General features: G+C 46.9%; 2 protein-coding genes across 4 annotated transcripts in view; one reads left to right on the top strand and one right to left on the bottom strand.

The window, feature by feature from the left end:
- Window positions 1–12,285, top strand: part of LOC137422985 (valine--tRNA ligase) — an 83,335-nt gene extending 71,050 nt beyond the window's left edge. For all 3 annotated transcript variants that reach the window (XM_078774839.1, XM_078774840.1, XM_078774841.1), the window contains one exon: window positions 11,826–12,285. In XM_078774839.1, coding sequence (XP_078630965.1) covers window positions 11,826–11,894 — 69 coding nt within the window. In that variant the 3' untranslated portion in view covers window positions 11,895–12,285. The remainder of the gene's footprint in view (window positions 1–11,825) is intronic.
- Window positions 1–21,138, bottom strand: part of ATAT1 (alpha tubulin acetyltransferase 1) — a 95,617-nt gene that overhangs the window by 22,781 nt on the left and 51,698 nt on the right. The window lies entirely within an intron of this gene.

Raw genomic sequence — 21,138 nt, 5'->3', positions numbered from 1 at the left:
GTGTGAATTTGTCTTCAAGATCTTTTTTCAACACAGTGACTTATCATCGATTTCTTTAGGTATGGCTCGCCGAGCTCGAAAACTCATCAAATGTATGGTGCCAGAATTATCGTGCAGGCCCCATAATAATGCAGCTTAGAACTGTTGAAAATAATGAAAAAAAAAAAAAAGAAGAAAATGAGGGTTAATAGAACAACTTAACCCGAACAGTCTTGAGAAAAATGACATGGGTTGAATCTCTTCAACTCGTGCTTAGCATTTCCGAGCACGTTTCCGATTCCGAGCAATAATTTTGTCCAAATCTCGAAATTCAACCGCCCTCAGAGGTCAAATTTGTCAGTCAAGATGGTGTAAGACGGTGTAATATTTTGTCCAAGTACTGCTAAATGGGTTTTTGGAAACGCCAAATAATCATTGTGTTTCACAGTGTTCAAGTATATAATTGAAATGAAATAAAAAGTTTAAAAAGTTGTAGAAAAAGCAAAATGATCTTTTTTCCCCGCCGATGATGCACCGTCTTTTACACCACCCGATTTAACACGTTACCTTAGTTATTCGTGCCTGTTGTTTTTCTTTTTTTTCGTTTATGATTTTTTTTTTTTTTGTTTGTATACTGAATCGAGGCTCGTGAAAGAGCTGACAACCGCGAGGGAAAGACAGCACAGGGGGACCGCGAGGGAAAGACGGTACAGGCGGACCACGGGGGAAAGACAGCACACGGGGACCACGAGGGAAAGACAGCACACGGGGACCACGAGGGAAAGACAGCACACGGGGACCACGAGGGAAAGACAGCACACGGGGACCACGAGGGAAAGACAGCACACGGGGACCACGAGGGAAAGACAGCACACGGGGACCGCGAGGGAAAGACAGCACACGGGGACCGCGAGGGAAAGACAGCACACGGGGACCGCGAGGGAAAGACAGCACATGGGGACCGCGAGGGAAAGACAGCACACGGGGACCGCGAGGGAAAGACAGCACACGGGGACCGCGAGGGAAAGACAGCACACGGGGACCGCGAGGGAAAGACAGCACACGGGGACCGCGAGGGAAAGACAGCACACGGGGACCGCGAGGGAAAGACAGCACACGGGGACCGCGAGGGAAAGACAGCACACGGGGACCACGAGGGAAAGACAGCACACGGGGACCACGAGGGAAAGACAGCACACGGGGACCGCGAGGGAAAGACAGCACACGGGGACCACGAGGGAAAGATGATGTTCCTAAAAACGGTAAGTTTCCTGTTTGGAATGATTTTCAGTTTTGTTTGACTGCCAGATAGGCAGACAGTAAAAAAGATTACCTTACTCCTCTCTGCGCATGCGTGATAGGGATGAGATTTTTTTTTTATATGTTGAAGGCTCCAGTCACGGACTATATAGTCCTCATTGAGGCCAGGCCTTAAATAAAAGGGCTGCATTGATAGAAAAGTGAAGAAGAGAGAATGTAAAGGTGAGGAGTGAAAATTAGTAAGAAAAGTGTCTGATGTTTGTTTGCAGGAAAGAGAGATTAAAGCTAGCCTGGAAGCTATAGTTTGAGTGAGACAAAGTAAGAACAGCAATCCTGACACGGAGAGTGTAACATGGTTCCGGGCACCACTTTAACGCTCCTTAGTCCGAACGGTAGTTACACCCTGAGCGGTTGCCGTCTACAACCTACTACCTAAAAAACCAGTCCAACCGGATGGGTGTTTTTTAGGAGACACCATCTCCCTACTGGATGGCCATTGGCTCACAGAGGGAGCTCATCTGCCCTTTACTAAATATTGTTTAGTCCTGCAGGGTGTCACAGCCACCCTCCCCACTGGCAGCCAATGAGGGTAGTCGGTTTATTTGCCAACTACCCAACCACATGTGGCATTGCGGCAGGTAGCACTGGGTTACATGTTACCAGTGTCAGTCAAGAGACCGACCTGACTGAATAATGACTAATTAATAAAAACGAATGAATAAATAATGAATAATTGAATAATGACAGATGCTGTACAATTTGCCAAATTCAGAGCCAAAGTACTGCTAAACTGCAAGTTTGTGTTCCGATTCATGTTCTAGTATTAAAAAACTAAAATTAAATGGAAATTAAGCAGTTCCTCGACCATTGACTGACATCTGTAGACAGACAGACAGACAGACTGTAGACAGACAGACAGACGTAGTGAACCTAATGCTTAATCCCGCTTTGTGCTACGCACACAAGGTATAGGTATCCCTCGCATTTCACTTGCAGTTTAGCAGTACTTTGGCTCTGAATTTGGCAAATTGTACAGCATCCACTACGTCAGCTCTTGTATTAAAAAAAAACAAATCTTGACATGGTCCCTACCCCTCCCCCTGCCCCAACCCCCAACACTTAAAAAATGAGAAGTATAATAGGCCTATACTAATTATAGAAAGGAGAGTTACTACATGCAACGATTAAAAAAAAAGTGGGTAATTTTCTAACCACTGAGGATTTTTGGCCTGCTCCAAATCGACTCCAACAGCCCCTGGCAAGTCCTGGAAATACAGCGATCCCTCCCCATCAGCGTAGCATGAGATCCACCCGCAATTGGCGGATATTGTGACAGCCGGCAGTGAAGCATTGTGAAATTTTACTAATTTTTTGGCAAGTTGACCAGATAGTTACGCTTTATTAGGAGTAGGTTTAACTTGCGGTGGCTTATCTCTGAGACTCGTCAGTAGTTCAGGATTTTGGTGCTACCAAGACGGAGTTTTCCACTGCAGCTGCTCGTTGGTATCGACAGCAAATGGTAGGATCGTGACACCTCATCCACAGATAAGTCTAATATTTTTGAGTCTAATTTGCACCTGTCGAAGTTGACTTTTTTTGGATCTCTCCAGGCATCAAAAGTTGTGTTTTTCCATTCATGTGTTTGTCAAATTTCCACTCGTGATTTTATCGTCTATGCGTTATTGTTTGTTTCTAGTTAGTTTTGGTTTGAATTTCCTGTAACTCGTAATTAATTAATCATTTTCTGTTTGCTGCGCGTGCGCGGCCTTGTAACCTGAGGCTTCCCCTGTCGGTGTTTGTTAACTTGAGTTCCTTATCCACTTTTTTGAAATACTGATTTCTTTCCTGGAAGTCCTTGCAGTGTCCATATGTTTTATACCTCTCCCACCTCCCCCCAAGCCCTCTCCCACCCACAGATCTCTCGATGTCCCTGCTCTCAAATGTTGTGTTTGTGTCCTTCGCCCATCTTGTCTACCGCTCCACTTATTATACGTTTTATGTGTCTTTTTGATTTTTTTGTGGGATTAATGTTAGCTCTTACACGAGCCTTGATCTTGTATACAAAAAAATTAAAAACAAACAAACAAAAAAATCCAGAAATTAACAATTATGGTTAACCATTTTGGAATTACCCTCACTTTGACCCTATCTTTTGAATGCTGCAAATTGTGTGAAAAAGAAGATTTGATTTCGCTCTAGCAATGGCAGTTTCAAAGTGCCCTGATCAGTGGAATTGAGTCAATGAAAGTGCACACACAGTGCATGCGCGAAAGTCATTGTTGGGAGGCCCGAGACATTTTGAAAGTCCCCTATTGGCCAAGATCACTAATCTGACGAAGCTCATGAAGTTCAGTTCTTCAAAACAATGTACTTACAATGAACTTGTATTTGTATGAAAGGATGACTGGCCTGTTTAGCATTCCCACCAGAGCTCATGATGCTGGGATCCCATGTTCAAATGTTTTATGCAGTCAACTATCAATAATAATAATAATAATAATGCATTTATTTTATATAGCGCTTTTCAGGAAGCCCAAAGACGCTTTGACAGAGTGCAAAACATAATGCATAGCAAAACATAAAAACAATTGCAAAAAAAGAAGAATCAATAGGGAAATATTCAAAGCACAAAGGAGGGCGAAGGAGAGGAGATAGTCAGGGGTTAGATGCTGTGGGTTAAATGTTGAATGCAGTGTTGAACAGGTGGGTCTTGAGTGATGTTTTGAATGTGGTGAGTGAGGAGGAGTCTCTGATGGTGTGAGGTAGCGAGTTCCAGAGGGTGGGAGCAGCGATGGAGAAGGCCCTGTCCCCCCAGGATCTAAATTTGGTCCGGATGGGGGGGGGGGGGGGGGGGGTCAGGAGGTTGGTACCAGCAGAGCGGAGGTTGCGGGTGGGAGTGTGTCTGGAGAGGAGGTCAGCCAGGTAGGATGGGGCCAGGTTATGGAGGGCTTTGTAGGTCAAGAGGAGGATTTTGTACTGGATTCTCTGGGAGATGGGGAGCCAGTGAAGCTTGTAAAGGACGGGGGTGATGTGGTCACCGGTCCGGGAATGGGTGAGTAGACGGGCAGCGGAGTTCTGAATGTATTGGAGTTTATTGGTGATTGTTGAGGGTGAACCATAAAGGAGGCTATTGCAGTAGTCCAGACGGGAAGTGATGAAGGCGTGGATGAGGGTTTCTGCAGCCACGGAGGAGAGGGATGGACGGAGACGGGCGATGTTTTTCAGGTGAAAGAAGGCTGTCTTTGTGATCTGTTTATAGTCCAGTCAATCTACGCCATTTTGGGGTCGAACCCACCACAAATTGCAATAGTAATGAAACATGCATTTTTCAATGTCAAATTTAGTGGAGAATGACATACTAAAAGTCAAGGAGAATCGGAGCATTGGAACATTTCCAATTTTTGCAATCTTTAAGAGAAGGTTTTAAGCGAAAATCTGCATAAATTTTTCAGACCAAAAACTGTTTCCGTGCTAAATCCTTATGAGATCCTGCAATTTTATGTCCCTGAGGCCTGCAATGTAATGGCTTTATGTGAACAAGTTCATATCGTACTATATATACCAACAAAATCGTTAAATAATATTGAAAATAATATTGAAAAAAAAAAATATATATTGAAAAAAAAAAAAAGTGTTTTATTTAATAATTGAATGAACTGCGATTCAAGCACCAACCTAAGAGCTTATTCTTCTTCTGGATCACTTTCTGGTTCTGACAAGGTCACATTAGAACAGTGAAGTCCTTTGCATTCACTGCATGCGTAAGAGCATTCCAGGCTGTACTTGCGACAGCTGCATCGTAGGATGCTGCAGTCTGTTTTGCAGCCACAGTGGATGGCATCTAGAAGGTAATCTGGAGCAGGCTTCATCTCGGTCATCACGGGAACCATTCTCTCGTCACGGATAGCCCATCCCCAACCATTGGCATCCATGGCAACTCCTTGCCACTGCTGAACCTGAACATACACCCGTAGGCAATGTTGCTTTGCAGATGCTGATGTAGGGGGCAGGGTACGAGGCTCAACTCTGACAGTGCTTGTTGAAACCTTCTGGTGGAAGCGTTGAAGCCTCAGCATGTCCAGTGTTTCCCCGGGCTGGGCATTATACAAGCAAACCAGGGCATTCTCTCCAGCTGTCATGACATCCTCTTTTGACGCTCCAGGAGTGTTGAAGTTTGCCAAAAGCTCGGAGAAATACGCACTGGAGTTCAGCTTCTTCAAGGCTGTTGATTTGCCAATCGAGTAAATTCTTGACGTGGTATCACAACCCAGGAGTCCATGTGCAACAAGAAGCTTGTCACAAACATTGCGTCCAAGTGTCTTTTGCACTTGCTCGATATTCCAACATCTTGCTTGCCTCCTTGACGTCAGCTTAGGCTGAGGTCGGAAGAACAGGTTGTGAGATGTGGGTCCTGCATGACTGCAAAGGAGAACAAGAAGATCGGTGTCGTCGCCAACTATCACGGTGTCCTTGGTGTTTGCACATGCAATGGCTGTCTCCACTATGAGAACATCTGCATCTGCCCTGGCATGATGAACAGCGTTGTGCCGCCGTTGAAGGTCATCACTCAGTAGATTGATGAAACGTTGTTTATTTGTTTGGTTGGCAAGGAAGTCATCTTTCTTCATAGTACATACCATGTCCGTTGTGAAGTTGACAAGGGGACTGCTGTGAGATCGAACGCGCCTGCTGTGCGCTACATCTTTGGTGGAGGGTGCGCTCACATATCCATCGAACACTATGACAGCGTTACCATACCTGTCTCCAACATATCGCACGTAGTGACTGGCGATTCCTCCATATGTCTCGCCAGAATTCCAAGGAATTCTGTGTAGCAATGCCCCACCATCCAGAACATATTGCACATTCTGTGGCAGCACTGTGTTGCGAACGTCAAGGGGGAGTTGTTTCCAAATGGCTTCGGCTAGCGCTGGCTTGTCGGCCTCAAGCAGGATATCAGTGGTATTAAACAGTGCTGGTGGGAAACTGCTTAGTTCGTACTTGAAGACATCTGTGAGGTCATCACAGCGTGATCCTGCCGTACTCAGACGTTGGAACAACAGTTGTGGATCTATCAGAACGGATTGTCTGCCAGTTTTCAATGATGAACGTGTGTCAAGAGTCACAACCTGATCTTTCTTCTTGAACGTGTGATCAAGAACCTTTTTGTCAAGCATTCCATCTAAGATCTTCCTGCCGACTGACGCTGCTTGGTCAGCATTGACCGAATCTCCAGCTGTGATGCCAGTGTCAATGCTTTGCAGAGTTGGATCGTTTCCAAAGGGATCCTTTGATGACAGGTAGCGAATAAGTTTGTGCGTGTCATCTGTGTCCCGTCCTTGTCGAGCTGCGCTTTGTTCTTTGTGCTGGTCACTGGTCCCATACTGCACTGATGTGTACTCTTGCAAAGCCATGTTGACCTCTGCACATATGGGGGTGGACAGCAGCCACGTGATCCTTTGCGGCTCGCTCATTCCACGACCCCTTGTTAGTCCCCCTGTGGTTTTCACACTTCTCATGAGCACTTGCTCGATCACAAGATCTGTGGACAAGCCGGCCCAGTACCGATCTGAACGCCGCACTACGTGAAATCCATTCTGGAACTGATGGTGGACCTCCGGATGCTGAATAGACAGTTGTGCCAGTCGCTGCAGGTAGATGTACACAGATGTTGTGTACAGATTGTGGCCTGCAGCTGCTAGGTAGGGCAACATGTCGTGCAAAGCGTGCACGTGCAGACGCCAGTCACCAGTGCGTTCCGACCTCAGGAATGTCCTCAGAATGTCTATCATGTCCATGTATTGCAGCCATAGCTGTGCTGTACGCAGATCCTTCTTCGATTGTCGAGCAACATTCATGATGTCACGAACAGAGTCCAGAACCGGGGCTGAAAGGATACATAAAGGATACATACCCCATAGCAGATAAAACGATTCAAAATGTTCTAACGATCAATTTGATGTAATTTGGACCAAGAACGATGATCGTGGAGAAAAATGGTGGACGATAGAAAATTGGTATGATTTTTCAGAACACAAAGACAGGACGCATCAGTTCGGGCAGTTGAGGCGAGGCGAGGCAGGGATTATCTGGTTGAGGCTTCTGATTGGTTCTCAGCTGGATTGCACTATAGGCTATTCCGAATCTTTTGATACCACACTTTTTGAGATTGGTTATATAAAAGCGACCGTATCCAAGGTCCAAAGTCGTTGCTATGGAGATCATTGTTCGTGTAATTACATTTTATTCACCTAATTAGGCTTTGTTCACCTAATTAGACTAGAGTAAAATCTAATTTGATATAAGAATATGATAGACCATTATATTAGCTTTCAAAATTCATTGATATGTATATTTTCGAAAAAATTCAATTTTATTGGGATAAAGCTACCTTAAATGTCAATTATCTCAATATATATACCTTTACATGTCAAATGTATTGTAAAACCAGGGCATAAGGCCTGTCTTACACTCTTAAACACTTACATTTCTGACATCTTTTGAGAATGTGAACGAAATAACAAATTAAGTGCATTATTTTGTGCCATTTTTATTAGCTTATTTTCGTGCATAACTGTCAAAAAGTGGTTGCTCGAAATGAATGTGTTCCAATGCCTCGTTATTCCTTGACTTTTACTATGTTATTACATGGGTCAAAAGAAGCAAAAATGCCAAGTTTCATTACTATTGCAATTTGTGGTGGGTATATTCGTAAAATGACCGGCCTATTAGTGTATTTGTCGAAGGAGAGGGTTTGGTCAAAGATGATGCCAAGATTCCGGATGTGAGGGGAGGTGGATACTGGGAAACCGTCGATGTTGAGGGCAAAGTTATGGGTGGACTTGGTGAGCGTTTTTGGGCCAATGATGATTATTTCAGATTTATCACAGTTAAGTTTGAGGAAGTTGATTTGAAGCCAGGATTTTATTTCAGTGATGCAGTTTGTCAGGATAGAGTGGGTGGCGGTGGAGATGGACTTGGTGGAGATGAAAAGCTGGATGTCATCGGCGAAGCAGTGGAATTGGAGACCATGACGGCGGATTAAGTGACCGAGGGGGGACAGGTAAAGGATGAAGAGGAGGGGGCCAAGAACTGAACCTTGGGGGACACCTTGGGGGAGGGGAGCAGTGGGGGATTTGCAGTTATTGATGGAGATGAACTGACGTCTGTCAGAGAGGTATGATTTAATCCAAGAGAGGGCAGTGCCGGTAATGTTAAAGGTGGTTTCAAGTCTGGTGAGGAGGATGGTGTGATCGATGGTGTCAAAGGCGGCGCTGAGGTCGAGGAGGATGAGAATGTTGAGGTTGCCAGCGTCAGAGGAGAGGAGAAGGTCGTTGGTGATTTTGAGGAGAGCAGTTTCAGTACTGTGGTTGGAGCGGAATCCGGATTGGAATGTTTCATACAGGTTATTGGCAGAGAGGTGATGTTTGAGTTGAGTGGCTACAGCGCGTTCCAAAACCTTTGACAGAAAGGGTAGGTTGGAGATGGGTCTGAAGTTATTTAGGGTGTCAGGGTTTAGTCCAGGTTTTTTCAGAATGGGGGTAACAGCAGCAATTTTGAGGGATGGTGGGACGATGCCTGTAGACAGGGAGGAGTTTATTGTTGCAATGATAAGTGGAGAGAGAGCAGGAAGGGAGGCCTTGACAAAGCTGGAGGGGATGGGGTCAAGAGTGCAGGTGGCAGTTTTCATTCCGATGAGGAGTTCAGAGAGGTCAGTAGGGGAGACTGGGGAGAATTGAGACAGGGGGTGGCAGGATAAGGGGGGGGCAGGTGGTTTGAGGGGGAGCGGGTGCGGCGGTGGTCAAACTGTTGTAGATGTTTTCAATTTTGCGTTGGAAGAATGAAAGGAAGGAGATGCAGTTGTCTATTGTGAATGACTGGGTGGTGGTGTTCAGGGGGCTGAGGAGTTTGTTTATTGTAGAGAAGAGTGCTTTTGGGTTTCCGGAGCCAGAGTGGATAATTTGAGAGTAGTAGGCGGAGCGGGCGTGGGAGAGGTCATCTTTATAGTGTTGTATGTGGTCCTTGTTGGCCTGGGAGTGAACTGTGAGACCTGTTTTATTGCAGAGTCTTTCAAGTTGGCGAGCACGAGTTTTCATCAGGCGGAGTTCAGGCCTTGAGGCCTGAACTTATATTGTATCATTCATTCATTGTATTGTATCATATCAACTTGTATATTGTATACCTGAAAAATTGTATCATTCAATACATTGAATAATCTGTTGGAGATAATTTTAAATGGTGAAAATTCAAATTGGTTTCATAAATTGGGCTTTTTGTGTCTCGGTAGTTAAATGACATATTGCATTTAAGATAATTCCTTTGGGAATGTCAGTGTTATATTATTGGGCCTTTCAGGGCAAGTTTGAGATGGTCAGTAGGTGGTATTTTATTTTATAGTCAATTCCCACTTTATTCCACACTTTTCCCCACCACCTGTGTTCATCTGCAGTCGGGAGGTGGGCTACACATTTGATTGTGTATTTGAAGTCTTTGATCCTGCAGCCAAAGGTCATGAAGTCCAAGGAACTGTCCACAGAACTCAGATATAGAATTGAGGAGGAATAGATCTGGGGAAGGGTACAAACCATTTTCTGGAGTGTTTAAAGTTCCCAAGAGCACAGTGAGCTCCATCATTAGGAAATGGAAAGAATATAAAGCTACCCAGACTCTTCTGAGAGCTGGCCGTCCAACCAAACTGAGAAACTGGGCAAGAAGGACCTTGTTCAGGGAGGTGATCGAGAACCCATGACCACTCTGACAAAACTACAGAGTTCCTTGGCTGAGATGGGGAACCTGCCCGAAGGACAGCAATCTCTGCAGCACTTCATAAATCGAGGCTGTATGGGATAGTACCCAGAAGGAAGCCACTCATGAGAAAAAGGCACATGACATTACACCTGGAGTTTGCAAAAAGGCACGTGAAAGACTTTGCGAGCATGAGGTATAAGATTCTGTGTTCTGATGAGAAGAAAATCGAACTCTTTGATCTGAATGCAAAGTGCTATGTTCGGCAGAAACTGAGCGGAGCTCATCCATCACCCATCTAATACCGTCCCTACCTTGAAGCGTGAGGGTGACAGCATCATGCTATGGGGATGCTTTTCAGTGGCAGGAACTGGGAGACTTGTAAGGATGGAGGGAACAATGAATGGAGCCAAATACAGGCAAATCCTTGAGGAGAACCAGCTTCAGGTTGCAAAAGATCTTTGACTGCTGCAAATATTCACATTCCAACAGAACAATGACCCCAAGCATACAGCCAAAGCAAAACTGGAGTGGCTTCAGAACAAGAATGTGAAAGTCCTTGAGTGGCCCAGTCAAAGCCAAGACTTGAATCCCATTGAAGATCTGTGGAAAAACTTGACGACTGTTCTTCACCGACGCTCCGCATCCAACTTAACTTAACAGAGCTTGAGCAAATCCTCAAGGAAGAATGGGAGAAACTCCCCAAATCCAGATGTGCAAAGCTGATACAGACATACCCAGGAGGACTCGAAGCTGTAAAAGCTGCCAAAAGGCGTTTCTACTAAGTATTGACTTAGGCGGTTGCATACTTGTGTAAATTCGATATTTATGTATTTATGTACTTTGACATTATGGGGTATTATGCATAGATCAGTGACAAAAAAAAATCTTAGTTTAGTCCATTTTAAATTCAGCCTGTAACAGAACAAATTGTGAAAAACTTCAAGGTGTGTGAATACTTTCTGAAGGCAGTGTATACCCGAGAGTCCGATTTACATTTAGGAACAGAACAATTATGGTGAACCATTTTGAAATTGCCACTCTCTTCTAAAATCGAAATCCTGCAAATGTTAAAAAGAGCATTTGAATCACAGATTTTGCACTAACAATGGCAGGTTACAAGTGCTCGGAGAGCAGACGTGAGTCACTGCAAACAAACACAGCGCATGCGCAAAACGCCTCGTTAGAATTCATACGCGTCTTTTCAAAAGTAGCGCATTGGACAATGGGAACCCAATTGATTTTATGCTCAGCTCGAGCTTAAAATTGGAATTGATTTGGTTTATACATGAAATGAAGATTACTCTAATCTGGTGATATGAACATTGTTCTTCTTCTTCTTCTTCGACAGCTACAATTATTCCCACATTCTTGTGGGGTTGGTGGAAGCTTGGCCCAAGTCTTTTACGAATTGGCTGGCCAGGCCTGACATTCGACTAATATAAGTAGTTGGGGCAAGATTTTGTAATTTGGCCATGGTGCCGGCGATAGCTCTACTCTTCGCGGAGGACGTCGTGGGATCTTTAAGATCCACCAACCAATGGCAGTAGATGGGACGCCCAGTTTAACATCCATGACATGAACATTGTTCTCATTGTTAAAAGGCACAGGTACAACCCTTGTACTGCATGCGTCACAATGCCTTCATTCCGCATATTGATTAATTAATTATTGGCAATGTCCTACACAAGCCTTTGGTAGTGTATGACGTTTTTGGCAATTTATTTTGGGAATGTCTGACAAACCTTAGGCAGTGCGCAGTGCACGTCTTATTTTGGGAAAAGCACAATGCTGTGCTTGTATCCGACACTGTGGGCTGAATCGAGTGGTTTGTGTTGCAGGTGAAGCAGAGCGAAATGGAACTGCAGAAGATCAATGCTGCGATTGCAAATTTTGAGACTATGCTATGAGCATCTGATGTAAAGTCGTAACAACGAAAGTCTGTTTTCATTGGCAGCTATAACAGCCCTTCCACTGTAATGATTGTAATCATGTTTTACACTCATTTGTCTCATTCCAATTTCATACTTCGTTATCTAATGGGCTTCCTCGTATGACTTGGAGTTTGTCTCCAGTCTACACCATTTCTGTATAATCCTGCAGGTTACAGAACTATACAAATAGCTTGGGAGAGAAATGATAGCTTAATTCTGGGAGAAAAGGCCAACGGTAAATAAGTGCAGTATGCGTAGCGACGTGTAACAACCATCATTGATTGTTTCAGTAGTTCAAGGATTTGCATATGAATTTTGAGTTATTTATCAATTCTCTCTGAAATAAAGCTTTTGTGGTGGGATTGCACTCATGATAACGAATATATTATTTGTTTATTTTTGCTAGGCAGTAAGTATGGGCTTTGTCTGATACATTGACACCAGTGCAATATCATGAAAATGGCTTGTATGGTGACTGACTGTATAAGTCATACAAATTAAGACATGAAAGATATTTTGTTCTTCCATGTTGTCACCGAGTTGTAATTGGGGTTTCGAGACAGAGCAGTCCAGATGGTGACAGAACAATTGGATAGAAATGATGCCCAGCTTTTGGGGTTGGTTTATCTAACAGGCACAGAGTACAGAAACACATGTTCTGTTCTCTATGTGAACTGCTATCAAGTACAGTTAAAACTGTGAATTGCATGATTATTACCCTGCGCTGGTGAAGCGAAAATCAGGGTTAGGCATTCGGTTACGTGCGTGTGGCGTACGTGACTGTCTGCATTTTAAAAATTCATTTTCTCGGCAACTGTTGGTCTGATTGACACAATTTTACCATAGGAGCACCTCCCCCTGCAGAATTTTTTTTATTCGTAATTATGATGTCATAGGTCATGTAGTACAGGCGCTATCTTGGAAAAACCGAAAAATGTTGCACCTCTATATCCCCAAAACCGCTGCATGGAAATAATTGAAACATGGCTCATTGTATATAACTCCACATGGGGAATAGGTGTTGTTAATGATGACGTCATTGGTGCCATAATTATGACGTCATAATTCGACAGGGACAACTCGGTTTGATCAGTTTGAAATTTATTGAGCGTGACGATGCAACAATTATATTAGAGAATATAAATTTATGTCATCGCTCACGTGGTCTGGCAGCCATATTGGATGAAAGAAAAAAAAAATGTTCAAAAACAGAAGAGTTGGCTCACAACAAGTTGACTGCACAGGGTAAGTATTCTATGAATACTGTTACAGACACGACTTTGATGTTAAGGTGGGCCGAGCGGAATGGCCGTCGTGTCCGCACAAATTACCCGATTGTACTCGAACGTCGACGAAGCCGCGCTACGCTGGCTCAATAGGAAAGAGAAGACACCCGGCTGGGTTATAATGACACAATACGACACCAGGGGTTCAGTTCTCAAGACCTCCGGAGGAGGTTATATTCGTGCGGAAGGTCAGATTACAGGGACGAGAGGTACATCATAGGAAGACAGGCACTTAGACACAACCTTATATTATTCCCGACAGACCACAGAGAAACAGGACAAAAACTGACTCACACGGGGATTGATGACAAGGAAAGCGGGTATTCGATGGCCAGCACAAGGTGCACCTTGTGCTCAGGGACAGGATGGCGCGGCCCAAAAGATGCAGGAGGTCTCTCAGCGCTCGAGGTGGCGTCTTGTCGTCTCAAGCTGGGGGCGCATCTCTCGTCACGTCCGGCAAGCGGCTCCGTATATCCGGCGGGGAGTGACACGCCCTCGGCTCGTTAGCTCCGCCCAGATGGAATCGGTCCGCCCTTCTTATTGGGTGCGGGGGGGGGTTTACCAGGCTCCGCCCTTGACGAGGAGCTGACAGCCAGCCCCTTCGTGGTAACCCCGTGGGGCGCATGGATAATGGCGGCTAACCGAGCCGGAGGGAGGACGCACACTCCCCGCGCGCGCCGTTGTTGTAGTTGTTGTTGTAGCTGTAGTTGTTGTTGTTGTTGTTGTAGCTGTAGTTGTTGTTGTTGTTGCTGTAGTTGTTGTTGTTGTTGTTGTAGCTGTAGTTGTTGTTGTTGTTGTTGTTTGGGGAAGAAGATGGGAGGAGGTATGGGAAGGTCCTAAACTCACTACTGGTGCCATATAATCACCTTCTGGTGCAACGAAGAGTCATAATTAATGGAAACGAGGCCTTAACTGACATAGATTAAGAATAACTAGGAAGATGTCCGAAAGTTGTCTACGTGTGGTGCGGTGGACCTGGGCACGACATTTAATGGGGGAATAAGGGGAAGGTCGGCTCTACTGATTGTTATTTACATGCAATGGGACTAGGGAATGGGGGATTGGGGAAAGTTGGGGAGTATTGGAGAAAATAGGGGAATATTTACAAGCGGATATGGAGGCCAAATTCCATATTCGCAACATTGCACCCTTCTCTACCCTCGGGGCGTCCCGACCCGATAAATTTTTACCTACTTTAGTGTGGCACGCAATGTAGTTCCCTCTACTATTAACTCTACCCTGAGTGCGACAGTTTTACAGATATTCACAAATGAGTAAATATGTCCCCCTGCGACGTTGCACCCTTCTCCTCACAGAAACACACCCACAGGATAACCGAATCCGGAAAGAATTCTCAAACTAAACATACAGCCGGTAGGGAGCATTATTTACGAGACTATGCTGCTATTTACACTACGATCCAGGACCTGTTTTTGGAGGAACACATGCAGATGTTATGCATAGAGAGAGCGCGCTTGCCAGCATCGATACACCAACCCACGAGTGCTCTGTGGCCGACGGCCTTTAATAACGTGCAGAGCACCCTTTCCCAGCATCAAAAGCACCACCCCACCACCAATCGGTGCAGTCACCATTGTTCAATGATTAAAAATAAATGCGACAACCCCTAACCCTGCAGGTGTCTCTTGCTCTTCGTGTGGCCTTCAGTGGTGTTAATTAACAGTGGTTCACCTTTATGGCATAGGTGCCACGTTGACCCATAGGTCCTTCCACGGGTGGTGCTTGGCCGCAAAAGAGCTGCGGTCCATTGTGGGTGGCCACAAACATTGCGGTCCATATGGTGTATCGATCCAGGCAGCCAACAGCGAAAGTGCAGGCCCACAACTGCGTTGCCAGCACCTCTCTCTCCTCTCTCTCTACCCCAAAGCCAGATCCTCGGAGGTGGGAGACAAAAGAAGAAACAAGTGAGTAAGGTGGTAAGGGCGCAAAAGTGCACGCAATATAAGGTAATGCACACTGGGGGCACATGGGAACCAGGTGAGACAGGTACGTTCCTATCGTACGCCCCCCCCCCCCACCAGGTAACCTACATGGCCCCTCCCTTACCCCTTACTGTATCCACAAAACACAACACTACCCATAAACATCTACTTTACAAATCAACAAACATCCCTACTGTCTTCCCCGTTCCTCCCATAAACCAAATTCGTCTTCTCTCCCTCCTAACCAATCAAATTTGCCATTTTCAACTCTCATCAAAATTTGCCATCTCCAACTCAACATCATAATTTGCCATTACCAATTCATCATCAGTCCCTCCTAGGGAGGGAGAGATGGAATCACCCCAATGTCTCATCCACGTCGTGATGCGTCTCACAAATCCACACAGCGATTCATCTCCTGCAACAAAACAAAGAAAACACAGGTGTGGAGTCATCATCATCACCACAGGTAAGTGGCTGCGTATGGTGCGACGGGTTCATCAATCCTAACTATCTCCTAAATGACTTTAACAACTTTACACTACCCGGGGTCTCTCTCCGGCCAAACCATTGGCCCTCTTACACTATGGGTTCTAAAAACCAATTCCCATTGGCCAAACTGTGGTGCTCTTCAATTTGGGGTCTCACTCCCCCGATTCATCTCTCGGTGCCCTCGCACAATTTCAGGGCTGCGGCGTGTACCTCTCCCAGTGGGTCTACCCACCTGCACACCTCCACCACTGCAGTTGCCTCCGAGCTTACCTGCTCCTTGCCCTAACCTAACTACCTGGGGAAGGCCCTCTGGCACTCTCCCCACTCGGTGCCCTCTCTGGCACTGGGCTACCCGGGTCCATCCTACGGATCCTCGGGCCCCATCCACAACTCTACCGGCTCCCAGAGCCCACCTGCGGCCTCACCTGGCCGACATCCTCACAGTGGTGGAGTGCCCAACCAACTACACACACTAACAGGCTACACGCCCAGCCATTTCCACAACACTAATGCACCCATTCACAACACCATTCTGCAACCGCACCACAAATGCCAATATCCAACCACAATTTACCTGCACCCTCTACCTAACACTTACACTACCCGCCCCGGGTACTCGTGAAAGGGGTCCACTCTTCCCCCATCCACACCTTCGCACCATGCACACCACTCCGTACCACTCACTCCAACTCTCTCCACACACCTGTACCTGCACACCTGTGCTCTCACACCTGGTGCCACCTGCACCCCTCTCTCCCCAAGCGCATTCGCGCTGATCCACACACTCACTACTCATACACTGCTCCACACACCTGTCCAATTGCACACCTGTGCAATCACACCTGTTCCATCCTCACACACACGGCATCATCTCAGCTAACTACTCCCTTCTGAAACTTGCGCTTCCCAGTCGTCCCTTTAAACTATTGCGCTCCCACGTCATTATCATCCACACTAATCTACCTGCGTCCCCACTACAGGTATCAGTCACTAACTAAACTTAACGTCACCTAATGTCAATCTCTTCTAGATCCCTACAATATAACCTAACCCACCCGGGCTAGTTTTCACTGCCATACACCCCATAAACTATTGCTCCTTTGCCCCCATATGGGCAGGATGGTGGATTTGCCATCCCACCACATCGGGGGTCTCTCACTACCAATTTTGCACATCAAATTTCAATAAATCAAAAATTTGCCAATCACTGCCCATCATCTGCCAATCACTACTGCCAATCCCTTGCCAATCATCAAATTTTGCTTTTCTCTAATTTTGGGTCCAAAACACTAACCTCATCACCCAGTCGACTCACTAATACCTCTCGGTGCGCCAATTCCTGTCCAAAGCCCGGCTTCGTAAAGCCAAACAATGGATGCTGGTTGTTTTGTGCCAGCGGCTGGATGCATCCGGCACTCGGTGCAGGGACGGGGGCTTACCCGGGCCGAGATCCCACGCATCACCTCGGCGTGGAGCCATCCAATGTCCCGATCTCGACCTGCCGGCACGTCTCAACAAAACGTGGTCGCCATAACGACCCTTCCTATCGGGCTGCCAGCTCCGCCTAGTGGAGCCTGGACGCGGCCGTTCAAAGCGAGGCCCAGCACGCACCGAGGGCCCGATTCGGCTATAAGTCGTTCTAAACTCTACCCCGTCTAACGTCGATGCTTCACCTGGATGCTTACACCCCGCAGCCCGTTCCTTGCTCACACATCCAGCCGTTTCCATGCTCCTCGTACCGTTCCTTACACACCTCGGTACACCCATTCCACTCACAGCCTTGGTCACACACCTGACCACCGAACACTTTGGCACACATTCGTTGGTAGCACACCTCACCAAAACACCTCTTCGCGCCCCCTCCTTGGTCACCTCCTCTGTGACAATCACAGGTGTGCCCTCATTCGCACACCCAACCACGTGCCTCACCACCAACTCCAGCGTGCATTCCCACTCACGCTCTACCATTCCAGGTGTGCATCCTTCCATCCCAGGTGTACATCCTCGCTCACCTGTCACAACTAACTCACGCTCCTTGTCACTCTCACTACTTTCACCTCCATTCTTGACAGCGCACTCACCCTTACTCTTGACAGCGCAGTCTTTCCCCATGCACCTGTCCGTCACACACCTTTCTCGCGCACACTCTCCCGTTACACCCTCTGTAACACTCACCACAGGTGGACACTCTTCCTTACTTCTGACAGCGCACTCTTTCCTCATGCACCTGTCCGTCACACACCTTCCTCGCGCACACTCCTGCGCACACTCTCCCGTCACACCCTCTGTAACACTCACCACACCACGCTTCCATGTGCTCCCTCGCACACGCGCTACGACCGACTCACTCTCGCCAGCACACTCACTCCTTGGCACGCACTTTTTCCTCACACACCCCAGAGTCGGACTTTCTTGCACACCTCCTTTTTCGCACACCAGACCTGTCGCACACCTCACCAACGGCCTTTCATGAACACCCGGGTCCATCTCGACCCCCAAGCCTCTTAAATCACCTGGCGCATCATACGCACGACCATATTGGTCACCACTTACACCGGGTCCTCTTCCTCTTCGCTTCTCCTCCATCACCTGCGAATCCCTCATCCGGTTAATGAGCACATCATCACGATCCAAACACAGACTTTGGACCAATTCTTTTATCTCCTCTTTTATTTCTTTCTTATCCTCTCTCCGTCGCTTTTTAATTTCGCTCATCCCTTCTTCCACTTCTTCTAATTTGTGCTTCACCTCTTTTATTCCCCGGTACGTCTCCTCAAGCTCATCCTCTAAGGCTACCTTGACCGTTTCCAGGTGCGTCCTCACCTGCCGGTCCTTCGTCTCCATTACCTCTATCACCTCGTCCAACCTCGTTGTCAGTCCCTCACGTACCATCTGACATTCCCTCTTTGTCGCTATCAAGTCGTTTTTTATGTCGTTTTGTGTCGCTTTCAACCCTCCTAATACCGCAGTGTTCCTTTGAACCTGCTCCACTAACTCCGTCTGTCCCACCGTCAGCTGCTCCACCTCCTGCGTCAGGTCCTCTATGCCCCCTTGTAACTTTACAGTCCCCTTTCTCACCTCCTTCTCCATGTGCTCCTTACAGTGCCTCACCTCCTCGCGCACTCCTCCGACCTCCTCACTCACACCTCTTCTGATCTCCTCTCCCATCACTTGCATCTCCTGCCCAGATGCCACCCTCATCTGCTCCATTTCCTCCCTGTGAGCATCCAGTTTGGTTTCTACCCCCATTCTGACCCCCTCTATCTGCTGCCCCATTTGGTTAACTTCCCTTTCCGCTTGGTCCCTCATGTCCCTCAATTTGCCTTCCATGGTGTTTTCTAACCCCTCTAACCCTTTTTGCATCCCTTCCATTTGATTCTCTTGAGCGGCCATTCTGTTTTCTACCCACGTTAACCCCTCCTGTATTTCCCCTAATCTATCGTCTAATTTCCCAAATTTCATGTCTAATCCCTTAAAATTATTGTCTAATCCCTTAAAATTATTGTCTAATCCCTTAAAATTATTGTCTAATCCCTCACTGGTACCCCTCGCTTCGTCCCTCATTACCCCCATTTCGTTTCCCATTACCCCCATTTGGTTTCCCATTACCCCCAATTGGCCCTCCAATCGCTCACTCTGAGCCCTCATTTGCTCACTCTGAGCCCTCATTTCCTCCCTATTCTGGGCCATAAGGGCCTTCATTTGTATGAAAAACAAGTTCAAATCCACCGGTGGCGCCACTACGGTCGCGGGCGTGGACGCCGTGGCCACCTCGTGCATGACAACGCTATTTTGCGAACCTGCCGCCCTCACTGCTTCGCTCTCCTCCTGTCCCTCATTTTGGTCCTGGATCGACCCTGCTTCACTCTCCCCTACCGGACCCCAGCTGTCTTGATCCGCCATAGCGCGACTTTCAAAATTCGGGTTTTTTTTTTTTTTTTTTTTGTAAAACACAATCAAATTTCGCTGTTATAATTTCGAGCGCGTAAACGCGCTCCGGGTCCAATCTCACTCCTCGACACCAATTGTTACAGACACGACTTTGATGTTAAGGTGGGCCGAGCGGAATGGCCGTCGTGTCCGCACAAATTACCCGATTGTACTCGAACGTCGACGAAGCCGCGCTACGCTGGCTCAATAGGAAAGAGAAGACACCCGGCTGGGTTATAATGACACAATACGACACCAGGGGTTCAGTTCTCAAGACCTCCGGAGGAGGTTATATTCGTGCGGAAGGTCAGATTACAGGGACGAGAGGTACATCATAGGAAGACAGGCACTTAGACACAACCTTATATTATTCCCGACAGACCACAGAGAAACAGGACAAAAACTGACTCACACGGGGATTGATGACAAGGAAAGCGGGTATTCGATGGCCAGCACAAGGTGCACCTTGTGCTCAGGGACAGGATGGCGCGGCCCAAAAGATGCAGGAGGTCTCTCAGCGCTCGAGGTGGCGTCTTGTCGTCTCAAGCTGGGGGCGCATCTCTCGTCACGTCCGGCAAGCGGCTCCGTATATCCGGCGGGGAGTGACACGCCCTCGGCTCGTTAGCTCCGCCCAGATGGAATCGGTCCGCCCTTCTTATTGGGTGCGGGGGGGGGTTTACCAGGCTCCGCCCTTGACGAGGAGCTGACAGCCAGCCCCTTCGTGGTAACCCCGTGGGGCGCATGGATAATGGCGGCTAACCGAGCCGGAGGGAGGACGCACACTCCCCGCGCGCGCCGTTGTTGTAGTTGTTGTTGTAGCTGTAGTTGTTGTTGTTGTTGTTGTAGCTGTAGTTGTTGTTGTTGTTGCTGTAGTTGTTGTTGTTGTTGTTGTAGCTGTAGTTGTTGTTGTTGTTGTTGTTTGGGGAAGAAGATGGGAGGAGGTATGGGAAGGTCCTAAACTCACTACTGGTGCCATATAATCACCTTCTGGTGCAACGAAGAGTCATAATTAATGGAAACGAGGCCTTAACTGACATAGATTAAGAATAACTAGGAAGATGTCCGAAAGTTGTCTACGTGTGGTGCGGTGGACCTGGGCACGACATTTAATGGGGGAATAAGGGGAAGGTCGGCTCTACTGATTGTTATTTACATGCAATGGGACTAGGGAATGGGGGATTGGGGAAAGTTGGGGAGTATTGGAGAAAATAGGGGAATATTTACAAGCGGATATGGAGGCCAAATTCCATATTCGCAACAATACCATCTAGTTACTAGTTTTGTTTTTAGAAGCGTCCTTGGAAAAAACGTCACAATAAAGCTATCTTAACATGGATATACACCTCAACACACATCCCAGTTTGTGGGGAAAACCTCCTTGGTGGAGAAAAACCCCTTGGGGATGGGGCAAATGAATTCGCTTTAACCTAGATTGTGTGACCTCTATATCCGGTGTTTGGTTGAAGTCCTGTCCTCCTGTCAAGTCCTCCTGTCAAGTTTGGTTGAAATTGGATAAGTAACGATCGAATGTATCGTGGTCAAAAATCATCAGACACAGATCTACAGGCA

This window comes from Myxine glutinosa, chromosome 3 (genome assembly GCF_964187855.1).
Source record: "Myxine glutinosa chromosome 3, kmMyxGlut1.1, whole genome shotgun sequence".
NCBI lineage: Eukaryota > Metazoa > Chordata > Myxini > Myxiniformes > Myxinidae > Myxine > Myxine glutinosa.
Note: the sequence above shows the minus strand (reverse complement) of the source record. Positions and strands in the feature narration are given on the sequence as shown.